Raw genomic sequence first — 15,732 nt, forward strand, 5'->3', positions numbered from 1 at the left:
TTGTTCCAAATGATTGAGTCTTTACAATTTCTTATAAATGCAGAAATATGAATTGAAGCTTCACTTTCTGTCACCCAGGGTTCCTCAAAACTTGCTTTCTAACATCCCTAAACCCTATCAATTAATTTTTTTTGGTGTTAAATGTTTGACACTAAATATATTGTCCCAGATAGAGACAGATCTAAATCACACTGTGTTTTGGTTCATGCAGCACAAAATTTATTGCAGCTGTTTCTGACAAGACATGATGCATTGTATTGCATCCCTACACCTCATCCCAAGCTATATTTAATCCTACATTTCTGATTTTTTTCTGTGCTTAATAAATCTGTATTTTCCAGGATAAATCTCAATTTCTTTGGTTGAATTTGCTGTGTTGTGCTTTTTCACCTGCTCATCTTTGTTTTATAATTTTATTTCATTCAGACCTTGTCCATATACATCTTCAGATCCTATGAATACTTGATGAATGAAAGCAAGAATGTTATTTCCACCTCCATTTTTCATGGCATACAAGGTAAAACCTTTGCTTTCTATGTAGATTCAAAGTATAGATATTTAAATTCCATCTATACTAAGTCATGTCTTTTGAACTGGGTGGGGCACAGGATTATTACATCTCTTTTACATCTCCTGAGATCAACACTTGGACATAGTTCAAGTTACAAGTGAAATGAGTTGGGTGGTCTCAGGAAAATTCATTATAAACAGCATTGCTCATCTGAAAATTGCACCAAACTGTGAACATCTGTTACTCTTCTAAAGAAACAGAATCTGGAGTACATTAATACTGGGCCCACTGAAACAAAGATTCTTTAATCATGGCAAAAAAGTAGCTCTAACAGAACAGTTTAAATGCATAACTAAATTATGAATTATGGACACAAGGTTATTATTATGTATCTAATTGCTACAGTCCGCAAAGTTTGTATGGAATTTCTTTAAAAAATGTGGTTACCTCTTTCTCTGAGAATTCATCAGGGAAGCTCATAACAAAGAAAGATGTGACCATCAGGCCTGCTCTGCTTTGCTTTCTACCCCTTGGGTGATACTGCAAATCCCCCAACCTGAGGATTCACATGAGGAAAGCTCTTTCACTTGGCACCATCATCCCATCTCCTACAACTGAGTTTTCCAGGAAGGTTACTTAGAAGCATCATATACTTGAATTAATACTATTTTGGGTTTCTTCTCTACAGAACAACAACAAAGAACAAGAGACCTCAAGGGTGCAGAACATGAGCTGTCACAGTTTTCATGCCAGACAACTGGAAGGACTATCCAGGCTTAAGTAGCAACATTCAGAGGGCAACTAGTAAGTACTGTTAAGCTGGAGACTTGTGCAAATGAGTGGGAATGATATAGATCACTTCCCAGGAAAGACTGGAAAGTTTGCCTTCCCTTCCCCAGAATCACATGTATACCAAAGGGCAGACTGCAACCTCCAGGGTACACCCACATTCAAAATAGTCAAGTGCCAGGTCACTGATATATTTTTCAGAGGTGCTTTGAACACCTCGCAAACAATCCAACAATGCTGAGCCAACTGGAAGTCAAATACAGTAAACTGGCATACACCCACTGCCAGGACATCCCCTTTCCCACAGGGACAGTAAAGGTACATTTGCACCGAAGCACTGACAGCTTTGTGCATCTCTGTCAGCTTTAAAGATGCCTTCCTGAGCTGACCACACCACTGACTGTGCTGCACTGAGACAGCCCTATTGCTACTGCCAGGACAACCTACGACAGTAGATTTTAAACTGGTGTAGGTGTACATCTATCAGAGTTCTAGTTGCCACCATGTAAGACATCCTTTACTTCTCTAGGGTTGGATCTACAATATAACTAATTTAAATATTCACTTATATTTTATTATTTTTCTTCCTTGTTGTTATTCCTTAACTAAAAGCTCCATCACTCAGGTTTGAAAGTGCTTCAAATGCAGGCTAGTCTATCCAGTTCCAGGGAAGGCCAGAGTTCTGCAATGAGGAAGTTGGCTTTGGAGAGAGAAAGGCAAACAGTGAACTTACTGACAGCAAGTACTCCTTATCAGCTGACTTGCAGTAACACCTGGGTATGTTTCTTCCCTACTGTAAAAGCAAGGCAGGTCATTCAGCTTAAACAATTCTCTAGGCAACAATGAGTTATTAAACTCAATAAATGGGATTGTTTGCAATCATCTGTTCAGACATTCAGTAATATCTTGTGTACTAGGACTCCTGCATGCCTCCTCTGTATTTAATTCAAAGAAGGTAAGGTATCTTAAAAAAAGGCCAAACTGTCATAAATTGAAGCAGAATTCAAACCAGTTAACTTGGCTAATAAGGATTATAGACAAGAAATTATTTTGTATTTTTATTTCTGGTTTAGCAATTCAGTTTTATGTAATTGCTTGGTATTGATTAAATGTGTTATTTTGTTTAAGAATGATGCAGTAAGATTGCAGCACCACATATAACCACATGGTACAAACAGCACCTGTAAGCTTGAACTGAAATCCAGAACATATGATACCAATTGTTTTGAATTGTACATATATCAGAAACACAATGTATCCTAAAAACTCAGGTTAATTTCCACAGAATGTAGTCTGAGATTTCCTTGTACTCTAACTATTCTGTAAGATAATATTTAAAACATAGAAACAAAATCTGTGTATGTCCCAGGATGAGAAGAGGTACTAACAGTTTCACAGGGCTCTTCAGTCGTGTGAGGCAAAGTTCAGATCACATAATTTGTCTCCAGAGATGGGAGGCAAATAAATTTAAAACTTATAGGTAAAAGAAAAATTTAGCAAGCATACCCTCCAGAATTGCCATAATCCCACTCAGGTACTCCTTTTGGACTGCCAGGAGGCATTGCTAAGAGTGTCCACATTTCGTGATAATAATGTAATATAAGCCCTCTTGGAATAGGAGATTTGGTTTGCTTTTCTTCCTCAGCTCCATAAGCCAAAGGGTGTAGGGAAAATCTTCCTCCTGTTACTATTCCCTGGTATTGCAAAAATCATAAAGGTCATCATGCGTGCTATAGCCAACTACATCGGACTCAGCTGGGGAAACATCAGTTTGGATGCAAGTCCACAATAACTGGAGTATGTCTTTTACCCAATTATTGTTTAACATTAAGTGTACAAGCATTACTGCAGGGGAACTAGAAGTCATATTTCCCAGCTTCAACAGAGGGTCTCAGCATGCCAGCTGGGACACTACTAGATCCATATGTGCCGTCTTACCCCAATTTTTTAACTGTGTTGTAAATTAATGATTAAAGTAAATGAACACTGTGAAAAATCATATAGCGAATTTGTAGCTCTGTACTGAAGCCCCACCCCTCGGGCATTCTGCAAGCACAAGAGAAACAGCTTTCTCTAGACTAAGCATGAAGTACTAACCTTCTGACCCTGACTATCATTAGTTCCTAGGATTTGGTGATAAAAGGGAGATAGGAGAAGAACTTTGAAATTTGTCAAATAGCCACAGGCTGAGAAAACAGATAGGTGTAAGCAAATTCACAGAAGATGAGACTGATAAAAACCTCAAATGCTTAGTCCTTTCCAGCAATCTGGAGTCTAGTGTGTCATTGAACCTCACAACTCAGTAGCACTCTCCTTCATAACACTGTGTTTAGTCCCTTGGCTAGTGACAACTGGGAAACTTTTAATAGCACACATACTCTTTGTGAATTTTCTTGAAAGGTTATGTTATAGTATCCCTTCTTTATTTTAATATTCTAATTTCTGTCTATCAAATGAGGAGGGAAAAAAATTTTGTATCTCTCATGCAGATAAGCACTGCAGTAATAGAGGAGTTCCTGTTATTGCCATATTCCTTTAAAGTAACCTTTTTGGTTCATGACTTAAAGCCTCCCGGGGTGTGGCACTGCAGGAACATCACACATGCTACGATCTGTTTTAAGAAACAGCATTTAAGAGATGCCAGTAAAGGAGAGTCATGGAATTCCTTGAGAAAATTAGAACCCTCTGGCTTCTTTTAATGAATTTTGCCCCATTTCAGATCTTAATATAAAAAACCCACATACTAAATGGTATTACTAGCATCTAAATAAGTAATCAAGGTGATATTTTTCCAATGCATAAAAATGTCACAGTACTTTCAAACTTATCAGATCTTACTTGAACAACAGGATTAGCAACCATTATGTTCTGGACCTTTCTTATATGTAAGATCCTATCTCCCTGTTACTGTAAAAATCTGTGAAGCAGACTGAAAATACAGACTATAGTCTCTCCTAATGAGGACATATAGTATTGCTGAAAATACGATAATTTAGTAGTAGCTTGTGTATTTTTGGCAGAACATGAAACAAAGTCTTTTACTAAAACTAAACTTCAATTTTTTAGGCTTTGTAACAAACCACTGCTTTACAACAAATCCAGGGGAACTTTACAATTTAATTCTTTGAAAAGATGACCTCTTGGATGCCATTAATGAAATCCCTTGTTGCTTTGAATCTGTTCTAAAACTAACCGATTTTAAAAACATTCACAGTCTTAAATGTTAAGATGTTCCAGGAATCTGGACTGCTTAAAAATACCAAAGATTTAAGCTCACCAAAAAGAATATTAAAAGCCCTAAGAAAAATGAACTTCTTCAGATCTAAAACTCCATTTATACACAGTAGCTATACCCTATGTAATATATTGTAATCCAAGGCATTTATTTAAAATTGGAAGACATTTTTCAAAAGAAAACATTACAGCTTGTTAGAAAAATGTGACCCTTGGGGAGCAAAATTTCTCAAAGAAGATTAGAAAATACCTCTGTAGAGTTTGCATTAGATCTGAAGTCCAGAAGGAGAGTGTGGCAACACAGGAAAATCAATTTTTTTTCAGTTAGAAAAAAATAATTCCACAGATAAAAATCATGTATCAGTATAAAGGAAGGTAATACCTAAGCAGGAAACAATAGAAAAAAAATTAAAAGTATCTTGACAAGGCAAGTAGTTACTTGCTTTAATATGCCTCACAAATGCCTTAAAACAATATTATGATATTGCTGGAGACCTGTAGGACAGCTCAGTACCACTGTGCCTTCACTGCCACATCTGTTCTCGTTCTGTCCCCATGGCAATCAGGCCACTTCCTACTCAGTTCTCCCCCGGCTGAGTTCCCCCAAATCTTTTATATGTGAGTCACTGAAACACTTACTCATACTTACAAAAAAAATTACTAAGAATTCAGATGGTGCTAACATATTTAAGTGATGTGTAGGTGTGTTATCTGATGCATACAGTTACAGAGATCATCCCTCTATGAGTTTTACATTACAGATAAACTTGATAAACTGACTGTATGATAGGTTTATTATGACCTTTCCTGAACTGTGCCCACAAATTAACACCTACTTACATTATTAGTAACACTCCAAGCCCCTAAGCAGTGTCCAACAGGAAAAGACTGTATGCTTTAATTAAAATAATTTAAATCAGAAAGACTTTCTTCCTCCTTATACTCAAGACAGCCTTGAGTGAGTGATGAATTAAAGCTCTCATATCTCACAACTTTGCCGTCGCGTTAAATGGAAGCTGTAGGTGCCTCGGAAGGAGAGCATATGCCTCCAGACCTAAGAAGTTTCACCACACTGATTTTTTAAGTTCACATTTTATTCCATATAGTATGGCCTTCTTCAGTTTATCTTAGAACACTATGAAAACTAGGTTGTTTCACAAAAATAACTAGGGTTGAAATAGCCACGCTCCTGATACCTTTTAGAAGGATGTCTCAGATAAAGAAGAGGGTGAGTCTGAGGCTTGCATACTTGGTAGCAAGGATCCCTTGGCTATGGACAGACTTCTTTTTCCAGCAAGAGCTGTGCTGAGTAAAGAAGTTACTGCCACAGGCTGTCCCCAGCCCCTCCCTCTGGCAGGGGCTGCTGGCAGGCTGAGATGCATGTGTGCATCTGGGTCACTAAAAATGAACCCAGCAAGCTCAAGCCGTTCAGATAGAAAGTCTCTCATAACTGGTCTCATCCAGGTTGAAACAGGTTAGGAAGTGCTCAGAACACCAGCTGAGCTGGCAAGTTGGGAGGACACTGCTGGGAGGGCACTGCAGTCCCTGAGGAATGAACTGGAAATGGTAATTGTTCCAGCTGATGCAATCAGAGAAGAGACCCATCTCCAGTGTCTCAGTTTTTACACCAAGCCCTGAACCATCTGTACCTGATGCAGATTAATCTGGCAGGAGAGTTTATGAGAGCTTACTCTCAAAGTGCCTAAACTATGCTGCTACTCTAATAACACCAGGCACAGTTCAACCCATGAGACTGCCATTCTCCTCATTATATTTTTGTAAATTTCTTTAAAGAGTTCATCAGCTTGCTACAAGAATAAGCTTTTGGGACAACTTCCACCACTAACACATTTTCAGCTATTTCTCTGAAAGCTTTAGTGTCTCTGAGGCTGATATTTTGCAGTAAGACACTGCTGCATGTAGAAGTGGGGATTTTTGTTTCTTTCTTGAAAAACATTCTATTTTTAAACAAGTCTTACCACTTGGAAAATGAACATTTGGACACAGTTTGGAGAACTGTCAACTGTAGCACCTCCAAACATTCAAATCACAAAAAATATGGTTTGTTTCCATCGTTCCTCACCTTCTTAACCATCACAGGTCTTACTAAGTTTCAGAAAATAACTGAAGCATCAGACATACAGAGATACATCAATACCTGCTTAAGACTCTGGAGTATCTTTGGCTTGGAGCTGTAAAGGACCTTTTACTCACTCATTTTAGCAGGTTTGAGTATTTCCCAGAGCTTTCCTTCAAAAATATACTACTACTTTAGGATGAAAATTCCATTTTATCCATTCATAAACACGGAAAGTACATAAAGATAAAATCCATTTGGCAATTCTAGGAACAGATTTCTAGTCCCAAATCTCTTATCTTTAGCTTGCCCATAAGACATTTCTCTGGCAGCACCACTGACAATCTCAGAACAGCAACAACTTCAAGGTCTAGATCCTTTACACTTCTGTGGACTAAGTTAATGTCATATTTTTGTTGCCCATTAGCATCTAAAAGTATATTGTGTTGCAAAATTCTCTGTACAGTTATTCACTGTCTACAGTGCTGACTGCAAGACATGCATCTGAAAAACGTTAAGAGTATATCTTAGGTTTTAAATGTCTAGTACATGTACAGCCTCTTTCCAAATCAAATCAATAATAAATTATTCGTTTCCAAATTAAACCACATTTTGCCTACACTGAAGTTATTTATCTGCATGTCAAATTGATAATTCACACATAATTTGGAGTTCAGTCCCATGAAATTATTGCAGAATTTGGCTTTAAAGTCGACAGGAATTAATTCAACCGGATAGGCTCCAATTTGTAAGTCTTCCATGGCTACTCAGCACCAAGATGATGACCTGGTCATCAGCTAAACTGTGTACGTGACACAAAATAAAGGGAACTCACAACTCGCCCAAGAGAAAACCTGTACGTAGAAAACTAATGTGGATTCTCTTTCATCTCAGGATGTACATTTTTCTCAGGAGATGATAAATTGTGTTTTCATGACACAGGAATGGGAATAAACAATCATTGTAACACTGATGTAGAGTCTGGGTATAGACATGAATCACTAAATGCAAGCAGGACACTTAGCTGTTTCTTTTGCATTGTTAAATTAATAAAACCATTTTGAGGTTACTTTTTTAGGGTCAGGATTTCAACATATTGTTTTCAGATGAAAAGTTCATACAGGTCTTAAAAAATCATACAGTAAAATTATGCTGAATAAGAATAGGTTATTATGCAATGTAGGAATGTACATTTTACACCACTCTCTGATTATAGTCTGACGCTTCATGCTGTTGTGCCTTTTAGGAATTAAGTATTTAGTAATGGTGTATGAGAAGGAAACCTATATGGCAGAAAAATAAATTTACCAAGCTTTCAACTTACTCATTATAAAATCCCTGTTTCCTTACTCCTACAGTAGAGAGATTAAGCAAAACTATTTACTGACATGGTTTCGTATAGCAAAAACATTCAGATTTCTACTAAACAATGCTTGTTTTGTTGCTTGTTTTCAGATTTTTGCAGCACTAATGGTCCTGTTTATGCCAAGACTAATAACCAACAGTTATAAATATGTTTCGAAGGACTGGAGGCTGAAGAGGAAACAGATCATATCAATGGATTTGTTTGTGAGCAGAATTCAATGCAACCATTGTGCATGGATTACAATTCAGAGGTCATATATTTACATTTTTTTTTATTAATTATGTTCTGGAAACCATAAATAATGTACTTATTTTAAAGAATTACACGAATTGACCAAATCCACATAATCCTCTAGAAGTTTCCTCCAAGTGACTAGCAAGCAACATTCTCTTAAGTTCATACATATTTGGGGCATCTACCACCTCTCTGGGCAACCTGTTCCAGTGCCTTACCAACTTCATCGTAAAAAGTTATTCTTTATATCTAGTTTAAACCTACCCTCTTTCAGTTTAAAGCCATTCTCCCTTGTCCTATCATTCCATGCCCACGTAAATGTCCCTCTCCACCTTTCTTGTAGGGCCCTTAGGTACTGGAAAACTGCTCCAAGGTCTCCCCAGAGCTGTGATCATCTTCATAGCCCTCCTCTGGATTTTCTCCAACAAATCCATGTCTTTCCTGTACTAAGGACTCCAGAGTTGGATGCAGTACTCCAGATGAGGTCCCAAAGTTATTCAAAAGAACACAGTTTCTTATAACAATGTTATTTCAAAATAACAGAGATGGCTGGTCTTCTGCCACTTTAGTCTGCATGTATAACCAAAGACATCACAAAAGACTTAAGGAAAAGTATCAGTCTCATTCCCACTTTACCTCTCCATGGTTTTCAGTGAAAAAGATTCACTTGCCCTTCCCCAAGATGTGAGCTTTACTATCACACTTACTTTATAAAATACAGTAACTAAGAGAATTTGATAGACATCTATGGATAACAATATGGGAATACTAAACATTTCACAAGAACAGGGAGCAATGCATGGTCTGCCTGTTTGTCCTCTCTTCCACCAGTCCCCACCACCAGTTTCAACAACAACTCTTACAGTGATTCTTTCAATTTTTCGCTTCCATCATCTGTCCACTAAAGAAGCTTTAATTCACATGCATTTACTTTCTCTTCTATTGAGAGGTTGCTGAGAACTTCTCAAAAAGTCTCCAGACTCTGTGTACTTCCTCTACTCCTCCACCTGATTTTTTCAGTTCCATTCCAAAACTGAGGTTTGACTTAAAGATCATATTTGGCATAGCCAAGGAACAGGATTAAGTGATATTGTTGCATCTCTTAGTAGGGGATTAGACTTGATAAGCCAGAATATCCTCCTCTGTCTCAAGCTGTAATTCAACCTTTACCTTTATCAACCTGTCCTAAATTGTCTCTTCCACACTGAGCAAAGAGAAGCTCTAATTATTGTTTATGAACAGGCTACTCTTCTGCTACAGTTCTCATAGTATCACAAATGTATTACAGAATTTCTGGATCCGTGTTTCTTACCTCTCCTGCTGGTGTCATATTCTCCTTAGATGACATTTCCAAACTCAACTTCTTCCTCTACTACTTTTCATCCTTGACTTCAACCTACCATGCTTCTGAAAATAATTTTTATTTCTTCTACCAATCTGAAACCCTCACTCCTTTTTAACTTCAGAACTCTGATTCCCCATGGAGGAACAATCACTGAGAAAAAATTCATTATGGTGAAAATCGAATATAGTAAATTTTATTTTTTATCCAGTTTTAAACTCAAAAATCTCTACAGTCAATCCCACTGCTCCTTGATATCTAAAAAGCTGCCAAATTCTATCAGTTCTTACGTCAGTGTTTCTGGAACACAACAGTTTCCCCTAAAACTTGGCATGCATCTTTCCGTACATTCACCATATTTCACATGAGGACTATTCTAGTGCTTTTTTGTCTACCCACTATACTTCTTCCCTCACTACTCTTGAGTTCATTCAAAACATGGTATGTTTTCTCTTCTCTGCCTCTTAGAACTGCTGCTCCTCATTCCATTTCCCATTACTGGATTTTATTTTCCTCTACATCTACTTCCTGAATCTTATCCGTGATGCTTCCTATCTGTTTACTTCTGAAGCCATATTTTCCAACTCCCACTTTGGTGCTTTCTTCTAATCTGCCCCTTGTAAAATACAGGAAGGTTTCTCACAAAAACGTTCAGGCACATATGACAATACTTTGCAAACCAGATAAGACCATCCTGGTTATGGAAGTACAACAAGTCACTCATTAATATCCAGAGAATCTAAAGGTACCTTGCTTGCTTTTTTTTTTTTTTTAATCAATTCATTTGCATGAAGAAGTCTAACAAAGAAGATACATGTCCAAGTTTCAGCTGCTTAATAAGAAAGCAGATCCTAACATACTAATTAAGTATAAATGCTAAAGTCTAAATTCTGGAATATTTTGACAAGTTTGAAAAACAAAGAGCCATATAAAGCTGGTCATATTTACAATCTCCTTTTCCTGTAATCATGTCTGTATGCAAAACATCAAAGTACAATATTTTTCACTGACACTTTGTAATTAAGATGTACTTTCACTGATGACAAGATCTGACTTTGGGTCACAATTACAGCCCATTTTTGCTATATGATTAAACCAAGAAATCCCACTTTAAATTACAACCCTTAAAAATTAACTAACCTTTCAGTATTGAAGTTGGAATGAGACAATTTAAAAATCCCATGAGTTTGAGCTGAAATTAGTTGCTGGATTTAAACAGCTGGAGGGGGGAAGGAAGACATATCTGAAGGAAGTATATTGAGAGTAGCAGGACTCCCTTTAGGAAAGAAACAGAGAACAGTTAGTAAAAGGAAGCAGGATAAATAATGTGAGAAGAACAGTGTCTATAAAATGAAAAAGGGATAAAAAGAGAGAGCAGTAATAAGTCTTACTAGAAAGTGGAACAGAAAAGGCAAAAGGAAGAAAAGGAGTGGAACTGGTGATGCTCCAAGTCTTCAAGCAGAGTCTTACCTCCAAAATTGTAATTATTGCCTCTGATTAAAGTGTAAAACACTGTGAGAGATATGTTATTACAGAACAAACTAACACGGGAGATTTGGGAGTTTCATATAAGGCTGGGATAAAGAGTCACTCAGACTAGTTACAGGGAGTTCCTCAAGTGTTCTGATCCCAGCTACGTTGACAAGGGAACATTCTCTAAAATCTGCAATTGCACAGGACACAACAATAACTCAAGATGCAAAGGATGGCAGGTAGTGGTACCAGTACTTTACTCAGCATTACATTTCTGCATATCTCATGGAACAAATCTGCCAATCCTATTGTCATTTCAGACTTATACTGCAGTATCAATCAGCTTCTCAAGACCAGACACACATCAAGCACTGTTCCAAGCACTAAATTAGGGACACTTCAGACTCTAAATACATGACACCTGCTTGGAAGCATGTACAAGAAAAAAGGGTTTATTTTCTAAACACTAGATGCAACCATTAGTTCTGGGGAAGGCGCTACCTTTCTGATAAAGCATGAGACTAAGATCTGAAACATGCACAGCCACTAAGTGCTAGGATCATCTAGGACTCAATATTGATAATATCATCCTTGCATAACAAAATTTGTATGCAGTTTAAGCTTGATATAACATACTTTTATTTCCTAAGCTAAAGATGTGAAGATTTCCACACTTCTGCAGTATACATCTCGTGCCACTCATTGGTTATGAGTTAGTATGCTTAATAAGATTTGATTTGTCACCAAGGAAAGAAATTTTAAAACCTGGGTATCTTCATACTGCAAAAGAGATAACCCTATAGGAAAAGCACGAGCATTATCTATATGCCAGATGCAAAATAAAACCCCATTTAAGTACTTCCACATATTTGACAAGGAGTATTCCTGAAGTGCTATCATAATCACAAAAAAAAAATTGATTATAATTTCCATGTCCCATTATGTGAGACAAACATTATAATTTACTTTATTAATTAGTTCTGTAATACTGCTGAATACCTAGAAAATATATTAGCATCGCACATGCTCTCCATAGACCCAACTAATTCTTGAAAGAGGAGTCCCGGGACCAAAGCCTAACCAAATGACTAGAAAAGGCTCTCATTCACTTTTCTTCCATAAGGGAAAAAATTCAGACTGGATATGTGAAAGTTAGGAAAAGTTTATGGCCACCAGTGTCAGAGCAAAATGCCAACCAACGAACCTCTGTCTGTGGAAAGGATGTAGAGTTATTGTGGGAACTGCTGGACTCAGCAACTTGGATTTCTGCAAGACACTGTATTATCACTGCACTTATTTAGTGTACTTCCTCAGACATTTCTAGGACAACTTGCTTCTAGCAATGCTCCCTCACTATGGAATGTGCACTACAAGGTAGAATATAAATTTATAGCTTATAACAACAAGAAATGTGTAATTACAGGTTCTAAAAAAAAGGCTGGTCATCTCAGTATCATATCTTCACTGACACAAATGAATTATTGCATAACTTCCTCTGAAGATAACAGGAGGTCTTGATGCTTACTTCAACACTGGATTTGATTCAATGGCTTGTTTCATCTTCTTATAGGACACTATCATCATCTGGTGGTATATTTTGCTACTATGTAAACTGCATGTTATGAAGATGAAAGCATTTCATTTACTTAGCATTAAACATTTAGAAGAAGACATAGATTTATCATCTTGCAGTTATGCCAAACTATGTGGGGGTGGAAAATGAAGTAACATGAAATTAACTTGACAGAACAGCTGAGGATTCTGAGAACAAACAACATGCTGACATTTAACATGAAGGAAATTTGAATAATTTTCTGTCCAGAAGTAAAGACAGACTAAACAAAACAATCCAGCCCAAAGATGTTCATATCCTCATTCATACTATCCATAAAGCATAAGGGATATGAACAAATATTTTTAAAGAAAACCTCACAAGTTTTTCAAACAAAAACATTTTTCACATAGTTTTTTCTTATAACTGAAAGGGGGTATCTCAGATACAAAAGTCCACTATTTATTATGACCTTCTACCATAATCTACATAAAAAAGGTGTTGACTTACGTGGTAACTTTTCAGGCGAACAAAATCGACTTTCATGGAGATGAACCTTTCCGAATTTCTGCTAAGATTTTTAATGTGCTCCACAAGATCAGCACAGAACTTGTAGCCACCTTTGAGGACACAGAGAACCACAATATCATTGTCTCCAATGTCTTGCACAATATCTTTGGCCAGTCGTTCTGTCCTGGGCCAAAAAAAATTACGGATAAAATAACATTAGATGCAGATGCTCTAAGTTCATGGTAGGCTTTCCATGTGTTTACAAACACTACAGTGAGTATAAAGCTTGACTGACACTCTGTTTCAGTGTCTTGACTTCACAGAATCACAGAATCATTTAGGTTGGAAAAGACTTCCAAAATTATCGAATTCAACCTTCGATCACCACCTTGTCCACTAGACCATGGTACTAAGTGCCACATCCAGTTGTTTTGTGAACACCTCTAGGGATGGTGACTCCACCACCTTCCCGGGCAGTCCATTCCAATGCTTGACTGGGTTTGGATCCAGCTCACAGAAGGCAGTTAGAGAGTGATGGGTGCATGATGCAAAGCATGTAAATCAAACTGGTTAACCTTAAATGCACAAATTCCCCAGCTAAACAAAAGGGAGCAACCCATCTCAGCATATGTCGGACTCATAAGCATTTCAGAGACTTTGGAGAAAAGAATGTGAGTTAGCCTTCCATTTTACCTCACAGGAAACATCAGTATAAAATATTCCTGAACAATCCTCTCACTTGTTATGTTAGTTGCTGCACAAGAACAACAAATTAAGCGAAAGATAGGGAAGAAAATTATTGGAAATATTTCACACTGATTGGCTTTGGAAGATGCTACCTCCACAATTTTAATAAATATATACACAAATACTAGAAAGCAACAGAGCATCAATCAAAAGCTTATAAAGAGTGTACATTATCACTATTTCATAGGATCGCTACTTCATCCAACAAAAAAGAAGAGTGCAAAGAGCTTAAGCAACTTGTTCAAGGTCACACACGTGCAAATAATTGAGCTTATGCTCCAATGAACTCGGAACTGCAGGGTTCCCAAACCTGTCTTCTCTGACAATTCTGCGTTGCAAACACAATTTGGCAGATGATTGGAAATAAAAAATGCTCATTTCTGCCATAAAATGCTACATATATTTCCAAGATAAAAATAATAAATATGAATCTTACTAATAAGTATAAATAATAAGTATTCACCCTAAGTAGCTTTGCTTTCTAAAGAACATCAAAGATGGCATTTCTAGACGTAAAATAGAGTACCAGGTAATTTCTAGATGTAAAGCAGGTATCAACAGAAAACTTAATGTCATTGGAAGTTTTGAGGAAAAACAGCTTAATGCATTAAGCATTAATGCATTAATGCATTATATTCCATAAACACTTATGCTGGAAAATTCTTTGATAGCTCTCTAAATTAGATTAGCACTTTCAATAAGAGTGAACTTCTTGACAGGAAGAAATTTATTAAATAATCCTAAAATTTATCCCATGTCTTTCATTATTACATTTTTAAGGTTTTGTTGATTTTTTCTTTCTCCGCTGACTCTAATATGGAAATCAATTTGCCACTACATAAATGCATTGATTGAACTTTAGTGAAATCTGTGCATGTACTGGAATAGAATAAGCTCTAAACTGAAGATAATATACTAGTTATGAGCAAAGCTGTTACTTCATTTTCACATCTTTGTATTTGTAATGCTCTAGTAAATTCCATATAGCAGTAATTAGTAAGTTTTTGAGAAACAGAAGATATCATTACATCATCTTGTTTGATCTCAAATATATAATTACTTTTATTGTTGTAAGAATGAGAATTAGTAAAAGACTTTCAGTTACTTTACTGAAGATTAATAGCCTTTTATCATCTTTTATCAAGTCTGAGAATCATGTGGAAAACCTCTCCTTAAGAAGAAACATTTCTCTGATGATTTTCATTTTTTATATTGTTCCTCAGACTGTTTGAGGAGATGAAATTTCCAAGTATTCCAAAGTTCACTTTGTATTTTAAAAGTGTATGAACTCCAGCACAGACAATGTATTATTTTCAATTTCTAAATAAAAATATAGACCTTTTAAACTTATATTTAATTGCTACCAACTGACGAGAATTTTTTCAAGTGCTGAACCTTCTTCCAACATGAAAATCTTGCCTGATCACAGCATATTCAGTTCTGTGTCCTTTTCCATTAGAATAGAATCAGCCTTTTTTTGCTGGAGTAAGAAGTGGAACTAATTCTCCTGGAGTACAAAAACAACACTGGACTTCAACGCGTACTTCAAAGAAATTTACATTTAATTCTACGAGAGCTAAAGTTGCAACATATTTATTTTAAAAAAAGAGGAATTAAAATTCAGTTGACTTGAACCAAAAAAGATTGGAAATTCAACACAATGGTAACTGAACAGGCAATTAAAGAAAGCTTGTGTTCAAAAACAAATACAGGAGTAATAGCCATTCCTTATGATGGATGTTTACAATCTTCTTTCAAGGAATTCCAACTACTTGTATTTGCAACCAGCTGCTGAAATGTGGTAGGTAGAAAGCTGCAGGCTGAAAATGTCCCATGAAATTCCATTTAGATATTCCTAATAAATACACTGCTGAAAATTACCGTTTCCATTTTGTAA

General features: G+C 36.5%; 1 protein-coding gene across 2 annotated transcripts in view; it reads right to left on the reverse strand.

Moving 5' to 3' along the window:
- The window catches only part of PRTFDC1 (phosphoribosyl transferase domain containing 1), a 44,698-nt gene that overhangs the window by 24,469 nt on the left and 4,497 nt on the right, over positions 1 to 15,732 (reverse strand). For both annotated transcript variants that reach the window (XM_027751750.2, XM_039380162.1), the window contains exon 3: positions 13,089 to 13,272. In XM_027751750.2, coding sequence (XP_027607551.1) covers positions 13,089 to 13,272 — 184 coding nt within the window. The remainder of the gene's footprint in view (positions 1 to 13,088; positions 13,273 to 15,732) is intronic.

The sequence above is a fragment of the Pipra filicauda genome, unplaced genomic scaffold (assembly GCF_003945595.2).
Source record: "Pipra filicauda isolate LSUMZ 115617 unplaced genomic scaffold, ASM394559v2 scaffold187_size1440530_pilon, whole genome shotgun sequence".
Classification (NCBI taxonomy): Eukaryota; Metazoa; Chordata; class Aves; order Passeriformes; family Pipridae; genus Pipra; species Pipra filicauda.